At 38.5% G+C, this 12730-nt stretch overlaps 2 protein-coding genes across 2 annotated transcripts; one reads left to right on the top strand and one right to left on the bottom strand.

Moving 5' to 3' along the window:
* Positions 1 to 1431: 1431 nt before the first annotated feature.
* Positions 1432 to 4316, bottom strand: LOC134674619 (heterogeneous nuclear ribonucleoprotein 87F-like). The gene is made up of 6 exons (XM_063532739.1): positions 4101 to 4316; positions 3648 to 3871; positions 3036 to 3280; positions 2666 to 2797; positions 2256 to 2584; positions 1432 to 1961 (listed from the first exon to the last, which is right to left on the bottom strand). Exons 1-5 carry the CDS (start codon positions 4131 to 4133, stop codon positions 2262 to 2264), a joined length of 957 nt encoding a protein of 318 aa, XP_063388809.1. The 5' UTR covers positions 4134 to 4316; the 3' UTR covers positions 1432 to 1961; positions 2256 to 2261.
* Positions 4317 to 7068: 2752 nt separating this feature from the next.
* LOC134674627 (heterogeneous nuclear ribonucleoprotein A1, A2/B1 homolog) lies at positions 7069 to 12468 on the top strand. Its single transcript, XM_063532750.1, has 7 exons — positions 7069 to 7274; positions 7373 to 7596; positions 7802 to 8046; positions 8330 to 8506; positions 8908 to 9105; positions 10354 to 10467; positions 11027 to 12468. Exons 1-6 carry the CDS (start codon positions 7245 to 7247, stop codon positions 10458 to 10460), a joined length of 981 nt encoding a protein of 326 aa, XP_063388820.1. The 5' UTR covers positions 7069 to 7244; the 3' UTR covers positions 10461 to 10467; positions 11027 to 12468.
* Positions 12469 to 12730: the final 262 nt, after the last annotated feature.

Below are 12730 nucleotides of genomic sequence, written 5' to 3' on the forward strand. Positions count from 1 at the left end.
AAACAAAATTACAGTGGCGATTAATATGTGGAATTATCTGCGCGCACTATTTCTGAACCAGAAATGCGTATTTATACGGCTCATTTATTAACCCTTTGAACGCCAGACGGCGCGCGAATATGCCGAGCCCCGGACGCCAGGCGATCGCGATTATTTAAGCGAAATTGAACTTTACGGAGTCTCGCGTAAATCCAAAACTTTCCGATGATGTCCACAGCAGTCTGTGGCGGCCAATGGGTTAAAGGCGAGGTATGTTCACGCCGACGCCTGTTTTTAGTAATCGGCCTGAGCCTGGGCATGTTTCGTGTAAGGTAATGGTACATTAATTTCGTTTGAGAAGGTATTTACGCATGCGCCTAACCCGAATCTAATTGATTATATAAGTTACAGCGCGATTGCACTTTGCAGTGTAAGAGCGGGACGTCACGTCAGTGTCAATAACTGCCATATGTACCCTATATGGCTTCATGTGGTAAAGGGTAAATACTAATGCTCTTCTTGTATTCCTACACAGAATGAGTGTGTTGAATAGACATTCCATGTTGAAATTTTGAAACAAAATTACTGAATCCCCTAGCCACATAGGGTTTCTACACAGTGCGCACTACCAGGCGAGGCTTGGGTTTGTCATCTGTAGTTACTAGTTAGTTATCTTTGGCTTATTTTCCCCCTTCTTTCCCATAACGAGTTTATCGTGTTTTTACAATAAGAAATTAATCAAATTAGCACACCATGACATAAATTGCAAACTGTAATTGCTAATTGTAAACTCATAGGCAAGTATATTATTGTTTTTTGTCCGTCCACAAGTTAGCCATTTTACTCCCGAACCTAAAGTTTATTGGGTTATTCCCACTAGTTAAGCAACAACTTATTACCCGTGGTAACTGGATTTTTTTTCACCTGTCCCCAGTGTAACTGAGAAAAAAATCCCAGCTGTGACCACCAAAAAAATTTTGTTCTATACTGAAAAATATGTATATAAGGATTTTTTTTTCAGTTGTTATTACTGGACAGGTAAGAAATTAAATCCCAGTTGTTACGACTGGTAACAGCTTGCTGGTAATTGATGAGAATAACCAATTTTGGACATAGGATAGGCCATAAATCATTTGTAGCCTTGGTTTAGTAGTTAATTAAAAATAATAAGGGGAGGATGCTCCTGCAACTGAAGGTATTTTTTCTCGAATTTACCTACCTAACTACCCTTACGTTCGCGTCCGGTGTACTAATAACTGTAGTTACCTACGCCGTGAACACCTCCAATGCTACTTATGGTATGTTTTTTATTTTATAAGTTACCTTCCTCATAGATTCCTTCCAAGTCGTGAGAACAAGACCTGCGGTTTTATTCAGGTTACGGTTCTCATATTTTTTACTCTAAATAAAAAAATAAAAAGGAATATTTACAGATCTAAAGAAACAACCCTACAGTTTGTATTAAATTTTATTTTACATTAAATTAACCTACAGATTTAATTATATGCCTATATTTTTATTTAACAGCTAATTGAGAACTTAATACTGAGTAAAAGTCAGGAAAAATAGTCTGAATCATGATTCTTTATATTCTATGTCAAATAAAATTAATTGATCTCATACACCTAGCATCTACTAAAAAGGGAGTTCTTACATTATCCTAGATTGTACTTTATTACTGTAAAAAATGTAATTCTAATTTTTATTTTACATAGCTATTTCCTTAAAAGTATGTCACGGTAAGTACCTAAGTACTACAATAAATAGAAGACCAACTTACAAAGATCAGTACACATTTTAAAATATTCTAATTCATATTTCTATGAATGAGACAAGAACTCCAGCTAATTTCTAAGGTTTTCCTGACGGCTTCTCCTAGGTGGTCTCGCGTGTGGACCATGAGGTGTGTAACTAGTGCTCCGGAGCGTACTGCCTACACTAGCACGGTTAACACTGCTTTACTAGTGTACTTAGCACGAAACCTAGAGATTGAAAAAATCTTTAATGAGTCATAAATAAACACACTACACTACCAGCATAGCATTATCATTGGAACTATTTGCCAAAAAAAAAGACAGGAGTCACACTAACTATTCCTAAGCTTCATATGTTAATGCTATGTATGGCTCAGTGAAATAAATTTATCCCGTTAATCCTGAAAAACGATGTATATCCTATGAAGTACTGAAATTTAGTCAGGTTTAGATTTTAATATTGGGCGATTTGATAGTGAGTAGTATGAAAAATGATGAAGTTAATTATAAAAAAATACGTACCTGGATTTAGAAGCGACCTCCTCTTCCTTGGCCACCACCATAGCTGCCGCCGCCGTAGCCACCGCCGCTGCCGCCACCGCCACCACCCTGGTTCATGTTGTATGGTGCTGTACGATTGTTAGTGTATTGCTGATTTCTAGTGGGGCCCCCGCTATAGCTTTGTTGGCCATAGTTGCCAAAGTCCTGATTTCCACCCCAGCTACCCCCTCCGCGTTGGTTTCCGCCGCCTCCATAACCACCACCCCCCTGGTTCCCTCCCCATCCTCCTCCCTGGTTATTATCCCATGGATTTGAGTTATTCCAACCTCCCTGGTTGTTACCATAGCCTCCTGGAACACACAAAATATTGAAATGAATACTTATCAACTTCATAAATTATATTGAAGAACCTCAAAATAAAGAATACATACCTCCGTTACCCCAGTTGTCGTTTCTGCCTTGGCCTTGTCTGCCACCACCACCTCCTCTTTGGTCAGAGCCATCCTTAGGCAATGCTTTCTTAACATCCAATTGTTTACCTCCAATTTTATGGGGGACATTCACTGTAAAGAACAGAAAAGAAATTAGAAATGTAAAGAAAACAAATTACTTGATAATTAGGATTAAATAGCTGCAATGTACATTGACTTGCGTACCGGACACACCATTTAAATAAGTAGTCAGGTATAGCTTATAATCAATGGTTAATCTCCACAATTAGAGAAGCCAGACCTAGATATAAAAATCCATCCTGGGGCAAGATTGTGGACGAAAAATAAATAATATTGCGAAAACACTTACAGCAAACTTTGTCCACCGGGTCATAGTCATCAAATTCCACAAATCCGAAGCCACGCTTTTTGCCAGTAGCTTTATCGGTGACGATGCTAACATTCTGTACGTTCCCGTAACTCGAGAAGTACTCTCGGAGTTGTTCCTCGTCATGGTCATCCTTAATGCCACCAATAAACAGTTTCTTAACTGTTGCACCGGCTTCAGGATTTTTAATATCCTGGCGAGCAACTGCGCGCTTAGTCTCAACCACCCTGTAACAATAGAGTAGTTCCTTGAATACTACAGTTTCAGTGCTATAGCACGGTTGAAGTACGGTTGAAAGTAGGTATTAATTTATGACCCATTTCGTACCTAGTCAGTTACATCATTATGAAAGTCGCTATGCTAGAGATACTATTGTCACTGTGACAAGGTACAAAAAGGGACATAAATTAAAACTTTCGGCTGTACCTATAATATTATTGTCGACCTCACAGAAAATGCCACGTGCAGTTTACACGTAACATTCACCAAGTGTTGTCTTGTGATTTTTGCAGCATAAAACGATATAAAAGGTAGAAAAAACCTTTTATATAGCTGGACTGCAACAACTAGATAAAGTGAAAAAAATGTACTAACCTTCCGTCGATGCGGTGGGGCCGGTTGTTTTGCGCGTCATCGACCATATGAGCTTTCGAGTAAGTAATGAACCCGAATCCACGGGATCGCTTGGTCTTGGGGTCCTTCATGACAACAACGTCGACTATTTCCCCCCATTTTTCGAAATGAGACTTCAAGGATTCGTCTGACGTGCGGTAGTTCAGACCACCAATGAAGATTTTTCGGTGAACTTCTGGCTCATCCTGAAAGTAGGACGCGCGTTCAACAAAATGGCGGACATGGTCGGCGTGGTTTTTTATCGAACCGGGGCAGATTCAACACAAAACCATACATGTAAACTTGGATAGAGTCACTATGGAGCTACATTTAATTAGCACATAATAAAACTTATAAACGTTACAAGTGCCAGGAAATATTCAATAACAAAAAGTAATTGCGTGAGATAAAAATAGAATATTATATTATACTTACAAAACCGTCATCTCCGTTTTGTTGCGGCCTCATTTTTCTATTTATAGTAAATACAACTTTACGAGAAACTGTTGGTCAAAACTTTAAGCTTAATAATTAATCTAAAACACAAATAACAACTTTTCGGCGTTCTCAACACAACCACTCCGGACCGACGCCACGCCAAAAAGAAAAGAAAATGGTGGACTTCGAAAGCGGTCGATCGATAGCGTCGCACCTCCGCACGTCCGGCCTGCGTGGCTCGGGGTTACCACTTTACCCCAAAATAACAAAATAGTTTACCCCCTTTACCCTAAAAATGACAATCCACTCAATAAAATGCTTGGAAGGCTTAATATACTTTGTCAAGCAAATCTTGTCAGTAGAAAAAGGCGCGAAATTCAACTTTTTTATGCGACGCTAAACCTTCGCGCGTACATTTTTTAAATTTGCCGCCTTTTTCTACTGAAAGGGTTTGCTTGACCATCTATAATAATTTAATCATGTCTTTTACTTCTGATCGTATTTTCGAGTTTGAGTTATTAAAGTTCCAAGAATGCTACCGTCTGAAGATAGTCTGGACGGCTACCGTGAAAATCGATAATCGTCAATTGCGAGGATGTTTCTCTGTCACTCTAATTACGCCTTCATTGGAGTAAAAGAGAAAGATCCCCGCAATTTGCGAATTTCGGTTTTGGCGGTAGCCGCTCTGAGTCTCAGACCAAGTAAGTCAGGCTTTTATAAACTACTGTCGACCCACCCCGGCTTCGCACGGGTTACACTAAATCTTAACAAATTATACACCTTTAAATCTTCCCCAAGAATCACTCTATCGAGTGGTAAAACCGCATTAAAGTCCGTTCAGCAGTACTTATTTGAGTTTATGGCGAACATACAAACACACAAACAGGCAGACGCAGCGGGAGACTTTATTTTATAAGGTGTAGGAATTGAACTGAAAAACTATCGACATTTCATACAATTTTATTTATATATACAGGGTGATTCAGGAGACGTGAGCAGGACTAACACTGCGCATTTTGTAAATTATAAGCAACTGTTTCCTATCAGTATTAGTGAGGTTAACGTTAATTTTCTAGTCGTGTTGAAAAAAAAAGTTATTAATTTATTTACGACATAGATGGTCACCCTAACATTAGAATACTAAACTACTCCATGGTCATGAAATAAATTAAAAAAAAAAAAAATACTAAACTACCGATATTCTGTGTCAAATTGAATGTCATCACTGTCATCACGGTCTGGTTACTTTTGAAAACTCGTATCTCACTCAGGTTTGACATTTTATTTTCTTCGTAAAAGAGGTTTTATGTTTATTAATTAGGTCTTGTAGGGTGACCATGATTGTAGAGAATTAAATTTGCCCTCACCAAAAAGTTGAAAAATAGGAAAAAGTGTGGTTGTTTCACATAAATACGACGGTGATCGATCAATTACCAGTTACTGAGTGTGCAGGATTAGTCCTGCTCACGTCTCATGAATCACCCTGTATACCTGAAAGTTTTTAACTATTTCCTAGCCATAATAAAAATGGATAGAAGACATTAATAACACCGCTTTAAATTATATTCTTAATAGCCTGCGTAATTTTGGTGAATTTGTTATAACGCCGAACCGAAAAAATAACTTTTAATGCTTATAAAAGTTGAAATTTTAGTTAAATATAATAAGCACCAATTAAAATGTAATTAATTAGCGCTTAAAAAAATACCCAATTCCCATTCTTGATACACAACACATAAACATTTATGCACACATATACTTACAGCAGTAAACGGCAACGGTGCGAGATTGTAAACATTTTATCAGAAGTAGGAGAGGGTCTGAGTGACCAAGCTTTATTTACATTCGCGGCTTGTGGCTCAGCTCGCTGCTCGTTTCATGTTCGCCTCGAGCTCGTAAGCTCGTCGAGCTAATGATAATGGGCGGTTTATAGGCGGTTTACATTCTCGCGCGAGCCACGCCACGCGAGTGGCTCGTCTCGCGATTCGGATCGCGTGGAGGAGCGGTTTTTGGGCACGAGTCAAAGAGGCTCGCGATGGGCTCGCACGGGACGCGAGCTTGCGTTTACACACGCGTTCGGTTGGTCATTGGATTACAAACCTTATACCGATCCGTTAGTGTATAAAATCGATTAGGTCGACGAGCTTACGAGACACGTCGAGACGTGCTACGAGCCGAGCCATGAGGCAAGAGTGTAATCATTAGCTCGTCGTGCTTACGCGCCACGAGGCGCGCCGCGAGTTGTGACACGAGCTGCGAATGTATAGTTGGTCAAGCAGATCTTGTCAGTAGAAATGCGGCAAATTTGAAAAATGCAGGCGCGAAGGGATATCGTCTCTGTTGGTTTATAGAGGCTGTATATAGCAATCGACACTGGCTTGAGACATTCTCTTTGAATATAGAAAGCTCTCAAGTTTGAAGTATGTTCGAATTCAAACTTGAGAATTGTCAATCACTCTACTTCAATCATCCGTAACGACAAGTCATGTTTTTAAGAATACAATTAAATAAATAAAATAGATGTTTACAAACTAAAGTGCCTTCCAGTGATTAATAAAACCCTCCAAAGACCTCCTGTAGCGGCTCTACAGTCTCATAGAAAATTTGAATTTCGCGCCTTTTTCTACTGACAAGATTCGCTTGACCATCTATAAACGCCTATAAACCGCCTATAAACCGCGGGCTAGGGTGACAAGCAATCCAGTGTTGCCACAAAAATATATATTTTACCCCAATAAACCCTTAATAAAATAATGTATAATAGATACTCAAATATTTAAAAGTATGTTAACATTGATTAATGTAAGATGTTTATCATAATATTTATTACAATTCATAGAGGCAATTCATATTCTAAAGGCAAAATCATCAAGTAGTTCACAATTTATTTTCGAATAAAACAATAATATGAATGGCAGCATTATAAAACAAATGCCATAGATATAGCAAGAAAAAAAAGAAGAAAAATAAATGAATGACGTTACAATTTGTTGTCATCGTTATCAAGTTTTACGTTTTCCTTTAATTTAATCGGTTAAAATATAATTATAAAATAGCTTACTTATTAAAACGTGATTTGTAATCAGAATTTTCACGAGCTTGTTCATTTTTCTAACACAGACAAACACGCTTTAGATCAATATGAAGCCTAATGGAGGTGGCGATGACTTCGTAAGATTTTTTTAATATTCATTTTTTTTCCTTACAGTGCCGCAAAATTCTAGAATGTTCACGATTACAAATGTTTTTCTTTTCAATTTGCTGTATAGGAGGAACCAGAACATATGCGCAAACTGTTTATCGGTGGATTAGACTACCGAACAACCGATACGTCTTTGAAGGAATTTTACGAGCAATGGGGCGAAATTGTAGACGTGGTGGTCATGAAGGACCCCCAAACAAAACGATCAAGAGGGTTCGGCTTCATTACTTACTCCCAAGCTTCAATGGTTGACGAAGCACAGAGCAATCGACCACATAAAATTGATGGCAGGTCAGTTTTCTTTTTTATATCTTACATCGTATAACGGATCTACCGGTTGGACGAAAATATGTTTTACTTTTAGACTTTAAAACCACAGATTTAATATGGTATCATTGTGACATTTATTTGGTCTAAAACTTAGATACATAATCACCAAAGTGGCAAGCTTACAGTCATTAGCAAGCTTACAAATATATTTGTCACCTTTCCATAGGATTGTGGAACCTAAACGGGCAGTACCCAGGGAAGAAATCAAGAGGCCTGATGCAAGTGCTACAGTTAAAAAGCTTTTTGTGGGGGGCCTAAAGCAAGATATCGAAGAGGAGGACTTAAAGGAATACTTTAGCCCTTATGGAAACATTGTGTCTGTTAGTTTAGTAACTGAAAAAGACACTGGCAAGAAGAGAGGATTTGGTTTCATTGAGTTTGATGACTATGATCCCGTTGATAGGATATGTTGTAAGTAGATATTACATTTATTTATTCCATAGTACAACACTTACATTGTCATGAAATATTTTATTCTGTAGGTTTTGGTACTACATACAATGTGGAAACCATGCAGAACCATAAATTCTAAGTTCCGTTGTGTATTCCTTTACTTGTATGTAGTTAATTGCTTTTGCAATAATCAAAGATGTCTAACTTATAGAACTCTACTCTTTGGATATGGACTAAAACTGTTAGGAATAATAGCCAAACTGCACGGAAGTACTGCAACAGGCTTTTAATTTTATTGCAGTGCAACAGAACCACAACGTTAAAGGGCGTCACCTAGATGTGAAGAAGGCTTTGTCTAAGTCCGAGATGGCTGGCGGCCCCCAGGGCGGCGGCGGCGGTAGGCGCGGCGGACGAGGCGGCGGCGGCGGCGGTGGGGCGTGGAACCGCGGCAACGACAACCAGGATTGGGGGAATCAGGGTAACTGCTACCTTTGCTACTTCATGTGTATTATCTTGAGTTATGTTTTCTATCTTTCTAGGAATCAACCCAGCAGGCTATAACACAAGCCTTATTGACCTCACTGTGGGACTAGGTTGAGTTGTATAAGAGTTTCCTATAATATTATATTTCTTGGTTGTTTAAACAATTAAAATTTTGGCACACTCACCAGCCAGTTTAAGATGGAATAATTTGATGGTGAAGTTATTTGATAAAAAGTTATTATTCCAACAACTCAAATGAACTTGGGACAATAGCTGTATCTACCCATACATGTACACTTCCTAATTTATAATGTGTTACGGATTTTTATTAACAGAAATTTACTGTTACTTCCACCTTTCTCAAGTATATCTAATTGAATAAATGTGTTATGTCAGGAGGGTATGGACAAGGAGGAGGATGGGGTAACCAGAATCCATGGGAGACCAACAACCAAGGCGGTTGGGGCAACCAGGGCTATGGAGACCAGGGTTGGGGTCAGGCCCAGAGCTTTGGCGCTGGATACCAGCAAAACTACTCAGGAGGGCCTATGAGGGCCAATTATAATACTTCTCGCCCTCAGCCTTATAATCAAGGTAAGTTTCTTTGTTCTTACAACTACTTCTAAATTCTAAGTTAATTCCCTTAAAAATATTGTTGAGGACCCCTAAAGTCTAATCAAATATACCAAAAACAACTAAAGTTACATGTTAATGTCAGAACTGTATATTCAGGGAGTACCCTTCTTATTTGCTGTTTTAGTAAAGATGATAACATTCACTAATGATTTGTGTCATTAGGATCAAAATTCTCTCTCTCTCTCTCTCTAGACCTTTTCTACCCTTCGGGTGTAGGCCTCCTTCATTTTACGCCATTTGTCACGGTCTTTTGCAACCTGGAGCCACTTCTTCCCCGCAGTCCTTTTGATGTCGTCGTCCCAACGCATCTTGGGTCTACTTTGGGGAGGCTCTTCCCCCCATGGTCGCCACTCAAGTAGTCGTTTACTCCACGAGTCGATCTTTCTTGCTATATGACCCGCCCATTCCCACTTCAAATTTGCTACGCGTTTCACAACATCCGTGACCTTGCTCTGCTGTCTCAGCCACTCGTTTGTTTTACGGTCTCTCAATGTGACCCCCACCAGTTTTCTCTCTAGCGCCCACTGGACAACGTTCAGTTTATGTACGAGTAATATGTCCTTAGTGAAAACCCAGGTTTCAGCTCCATAGGTGAGAACAGGTAGGATACATTGGTCAAATATGCGTGCTTTTTGTTCGGTCGTAAGGTTCATTTTGAAGGCAAACTCAAGATTGGAATAAGCTGCCCAGGCTAGTCGTACGCGTCTGTTGATTTCATTGGTTTGGTTCTTCTTACCAGTCACTATCTCTTGTCCCAGATACACGTATTTATCGACAGTTTCGATGGCAGTATTGTTAACTGTGATACTCGCCTTGACATCTGTATTGGTCATAACTTTTGTCTTGTCTAGATTCATTTCCAGGCCACATCGTATGGAAGCGTCGCTGAGTTCTTGGATCATGCTCTAGAGCTCAGTGGGGTTGCTTGCCAATAAAACAATATCGTCAGCGAACCGCAGATTATTTAAGCGACTACCCCATATATTCAATCCACGATCATGATCCAAGGATCAAAATTAATACTTATTAAATGTTGACTTTAAAAAGGGAAATGCATCATTGCTGCGTAATTAACTGTAACAGCAGATAAAGTGACGAATGCAACAGAACAGGAAAGTCATTGCAATAAATAGTCTGTATGTAAGACTCAAATTGAAGAGATTGTATGAAGTTTGCCCTAATGTTAAGTATGTACGATGTTTGCAGGCGGCAGCGGCGGCGGTGCCGGGTACGCCACGGGGTACAACAGCGCGGGCGGCGCGGCCGCCGGCGCCGGCGCGGGCGCGGCCGCCGGCAACCAGCGCCGCTTCTAGTCCTCTTGTGAGTATTAACCTTGCTGCTTGTAGCCCTGACATTCTTGTCTGTTTTTGTCTTGATTTAAAACAATAATATGATGAGAGATCTGAGTAGATTCAAAAATATGAGCTCAAATTGAGAGTTCTCTGCCATTCTATATCATATGCCATGTAATCACAGTCATGGTTACGCAGTTAATTGGAGGCATGCTGCGTACAGTATGCATGTGGTATGCACAGTATGCTCGGCCTTTTATAATTTCATTGAAAGGATGCAGAATATTGAATGATGGACGTGGATTAATTTAGATCAAGACAAAGATTGACGATTATGCCCTGGGCGAGACTGATATATTTTTATAGACTTTCCAACAGCTTTATTTAAGTTTAAGCACTATTTTTTTTAATAAAACGACATTACACTAAACTCAAACTGACTGACCCACTGTACACGACAGCTACCCCTATAATCAGGCACACTGTAAATTAATGTTAACCATATTTAATATTTTTCTTATAGGCAGTGTATTAGCTTCAGGAGATTTTTGTCCATGTTACTCATGATAATATTTTTCAATGCGTAGGTATCAAGTTGCGCTTAGTTGAAGCTAGGCAGGCAGAATGTTAGACGGGAGGTAGGCCAGGCGTCAGCTAGCTAGTGAGGGACAAGCGGACTTTATCAAGTGACTACAATAACATAGTCATTTTACGTTTTTTTCTTCAACTAAGGTTGGTTCACAATAAGGTACTGTTTAGGCAATAGATTCATTTTTCCTATTTTTAAGATTGTAATAGTGGTTTAGCACACAATGCTTTCATTCTTTTAATACTAGAATTTCAACATACAACATTCACTGAAATAGCTGTTTCCTGACAAGACAATTTGCTCATTTGCCTAGAATCTATGTCATATTAAAACATATATTGAAAAAGTATTAACACGTTCCCTGTCGGGGTGCCTCTACTGGACCTTTTTTCAGGAGTCCGTGCTTCCTCTATGGGTTCACAACTTCAAAGTGGAAGCACACTTGGACGTGTGACTTTGTCCTATCATTTTGTATGGGGACAGTGAACGTGTTAAATGCAAATGATGAGTAAAATAATTATGCAGGTACAATATACAGGGGCACAAAAAATTCCGATTGTCTCGTTCGGTCTTTGGTTTCAAAGTTTGGTGTGTCTGGAAATTGATATTAAGAGGATGTTGTACTTTGCATTTTCAGTGTTGAGAGAGTGAAAGTCAAATCACAGTTTTTACATTTTGACGTGTCACAGTGTCTGTAATGCACGGATTTTAGACAGGTATATTCGCACCAGCCGTCCGCATAAGACGTTAATTAAACGCAAGCAGGCGATTAAGTATTTTTTTCAATTTATGTAAAAGCTGTGGCTTAATGCATTGTTACGTTTCTAGTTCGTAAGTGAGAAAAAAAACATTATGAATTTGACTTTATTAGTGTTTAATATAAAGTCGTGGGTTATATTTTATTTTAAATTTTTACATTCAGAATGCTAGGGCTAGTTTGAAATTGACATTCCAAAGGATCCTAAACAGTTGCTTGGGTGTAATTCGTTACACGTTATATTGAGAAATTGAGAATTCATATGATTATAATTTGAATGGCAATAACTGACTAATCTGTACGTAACATTGTCAATATGTAATTAAATTTTTAATTGGATTGTTGCATGAAACTGTTAATACATAAATTTAAATATTTAAAATTACAAGATTGTTCACAAATTTCGATATGCTAGTCAAAATAGAGACATTTTCTGGCTAAGTAAATGTTATTCGCGCGTTTAACCCCAATTTATAGTTAAGGATAAAATGTCTATTTGTTTTAGTTTGTTTTTCTCAATTTTACCTACAATGTTAATGTAGATTCCTCTTACATATGTCTGTGTGCAATATATTAAATAAAAACTGTTTTCCATGGACTCTTCTACATGCGGACGAGCGTTCCTCGTGGAAAAGGCCATGGTAAGTTGACTTTCCCCAAATAAATATATTTCAACAATTTAACTATCTTTTATTTTTCTACTTAATAATACCTACCTAGGCTACCTACCTAAGGAAACCTAATAATCCGCAACTGTGCATATGTAACATACTTTCTTCTTTAATAGTAAAATGGGGTATAGCTACTTATTAGATCTAATTTCTTAAAACTAAAACTATAATACATGTACAGCTTATCAATTACACAACATGCCCCAGAAAGAGAAACTGTACCTACGACTATAGTTCGTTTTTAGCATTAGAAAGAACTTACAAGAAGGTAAGC

Source organism: Cydia fagiglandana, chromosome 2, assembly GCF_963556715.1.
Source record: "Cydia fagiglandana chromosome 2, ilCydFagi1.1, whole genome shotgun sequence".
In the NCBI taxonomy this organism is placed as follows: domain Eukaryota; kingdom Metazoa; phylum Arthropoda; class Insecta; order Lepidoptera; family Tortricidae; genus Cydia; species Cydia fagiglandana.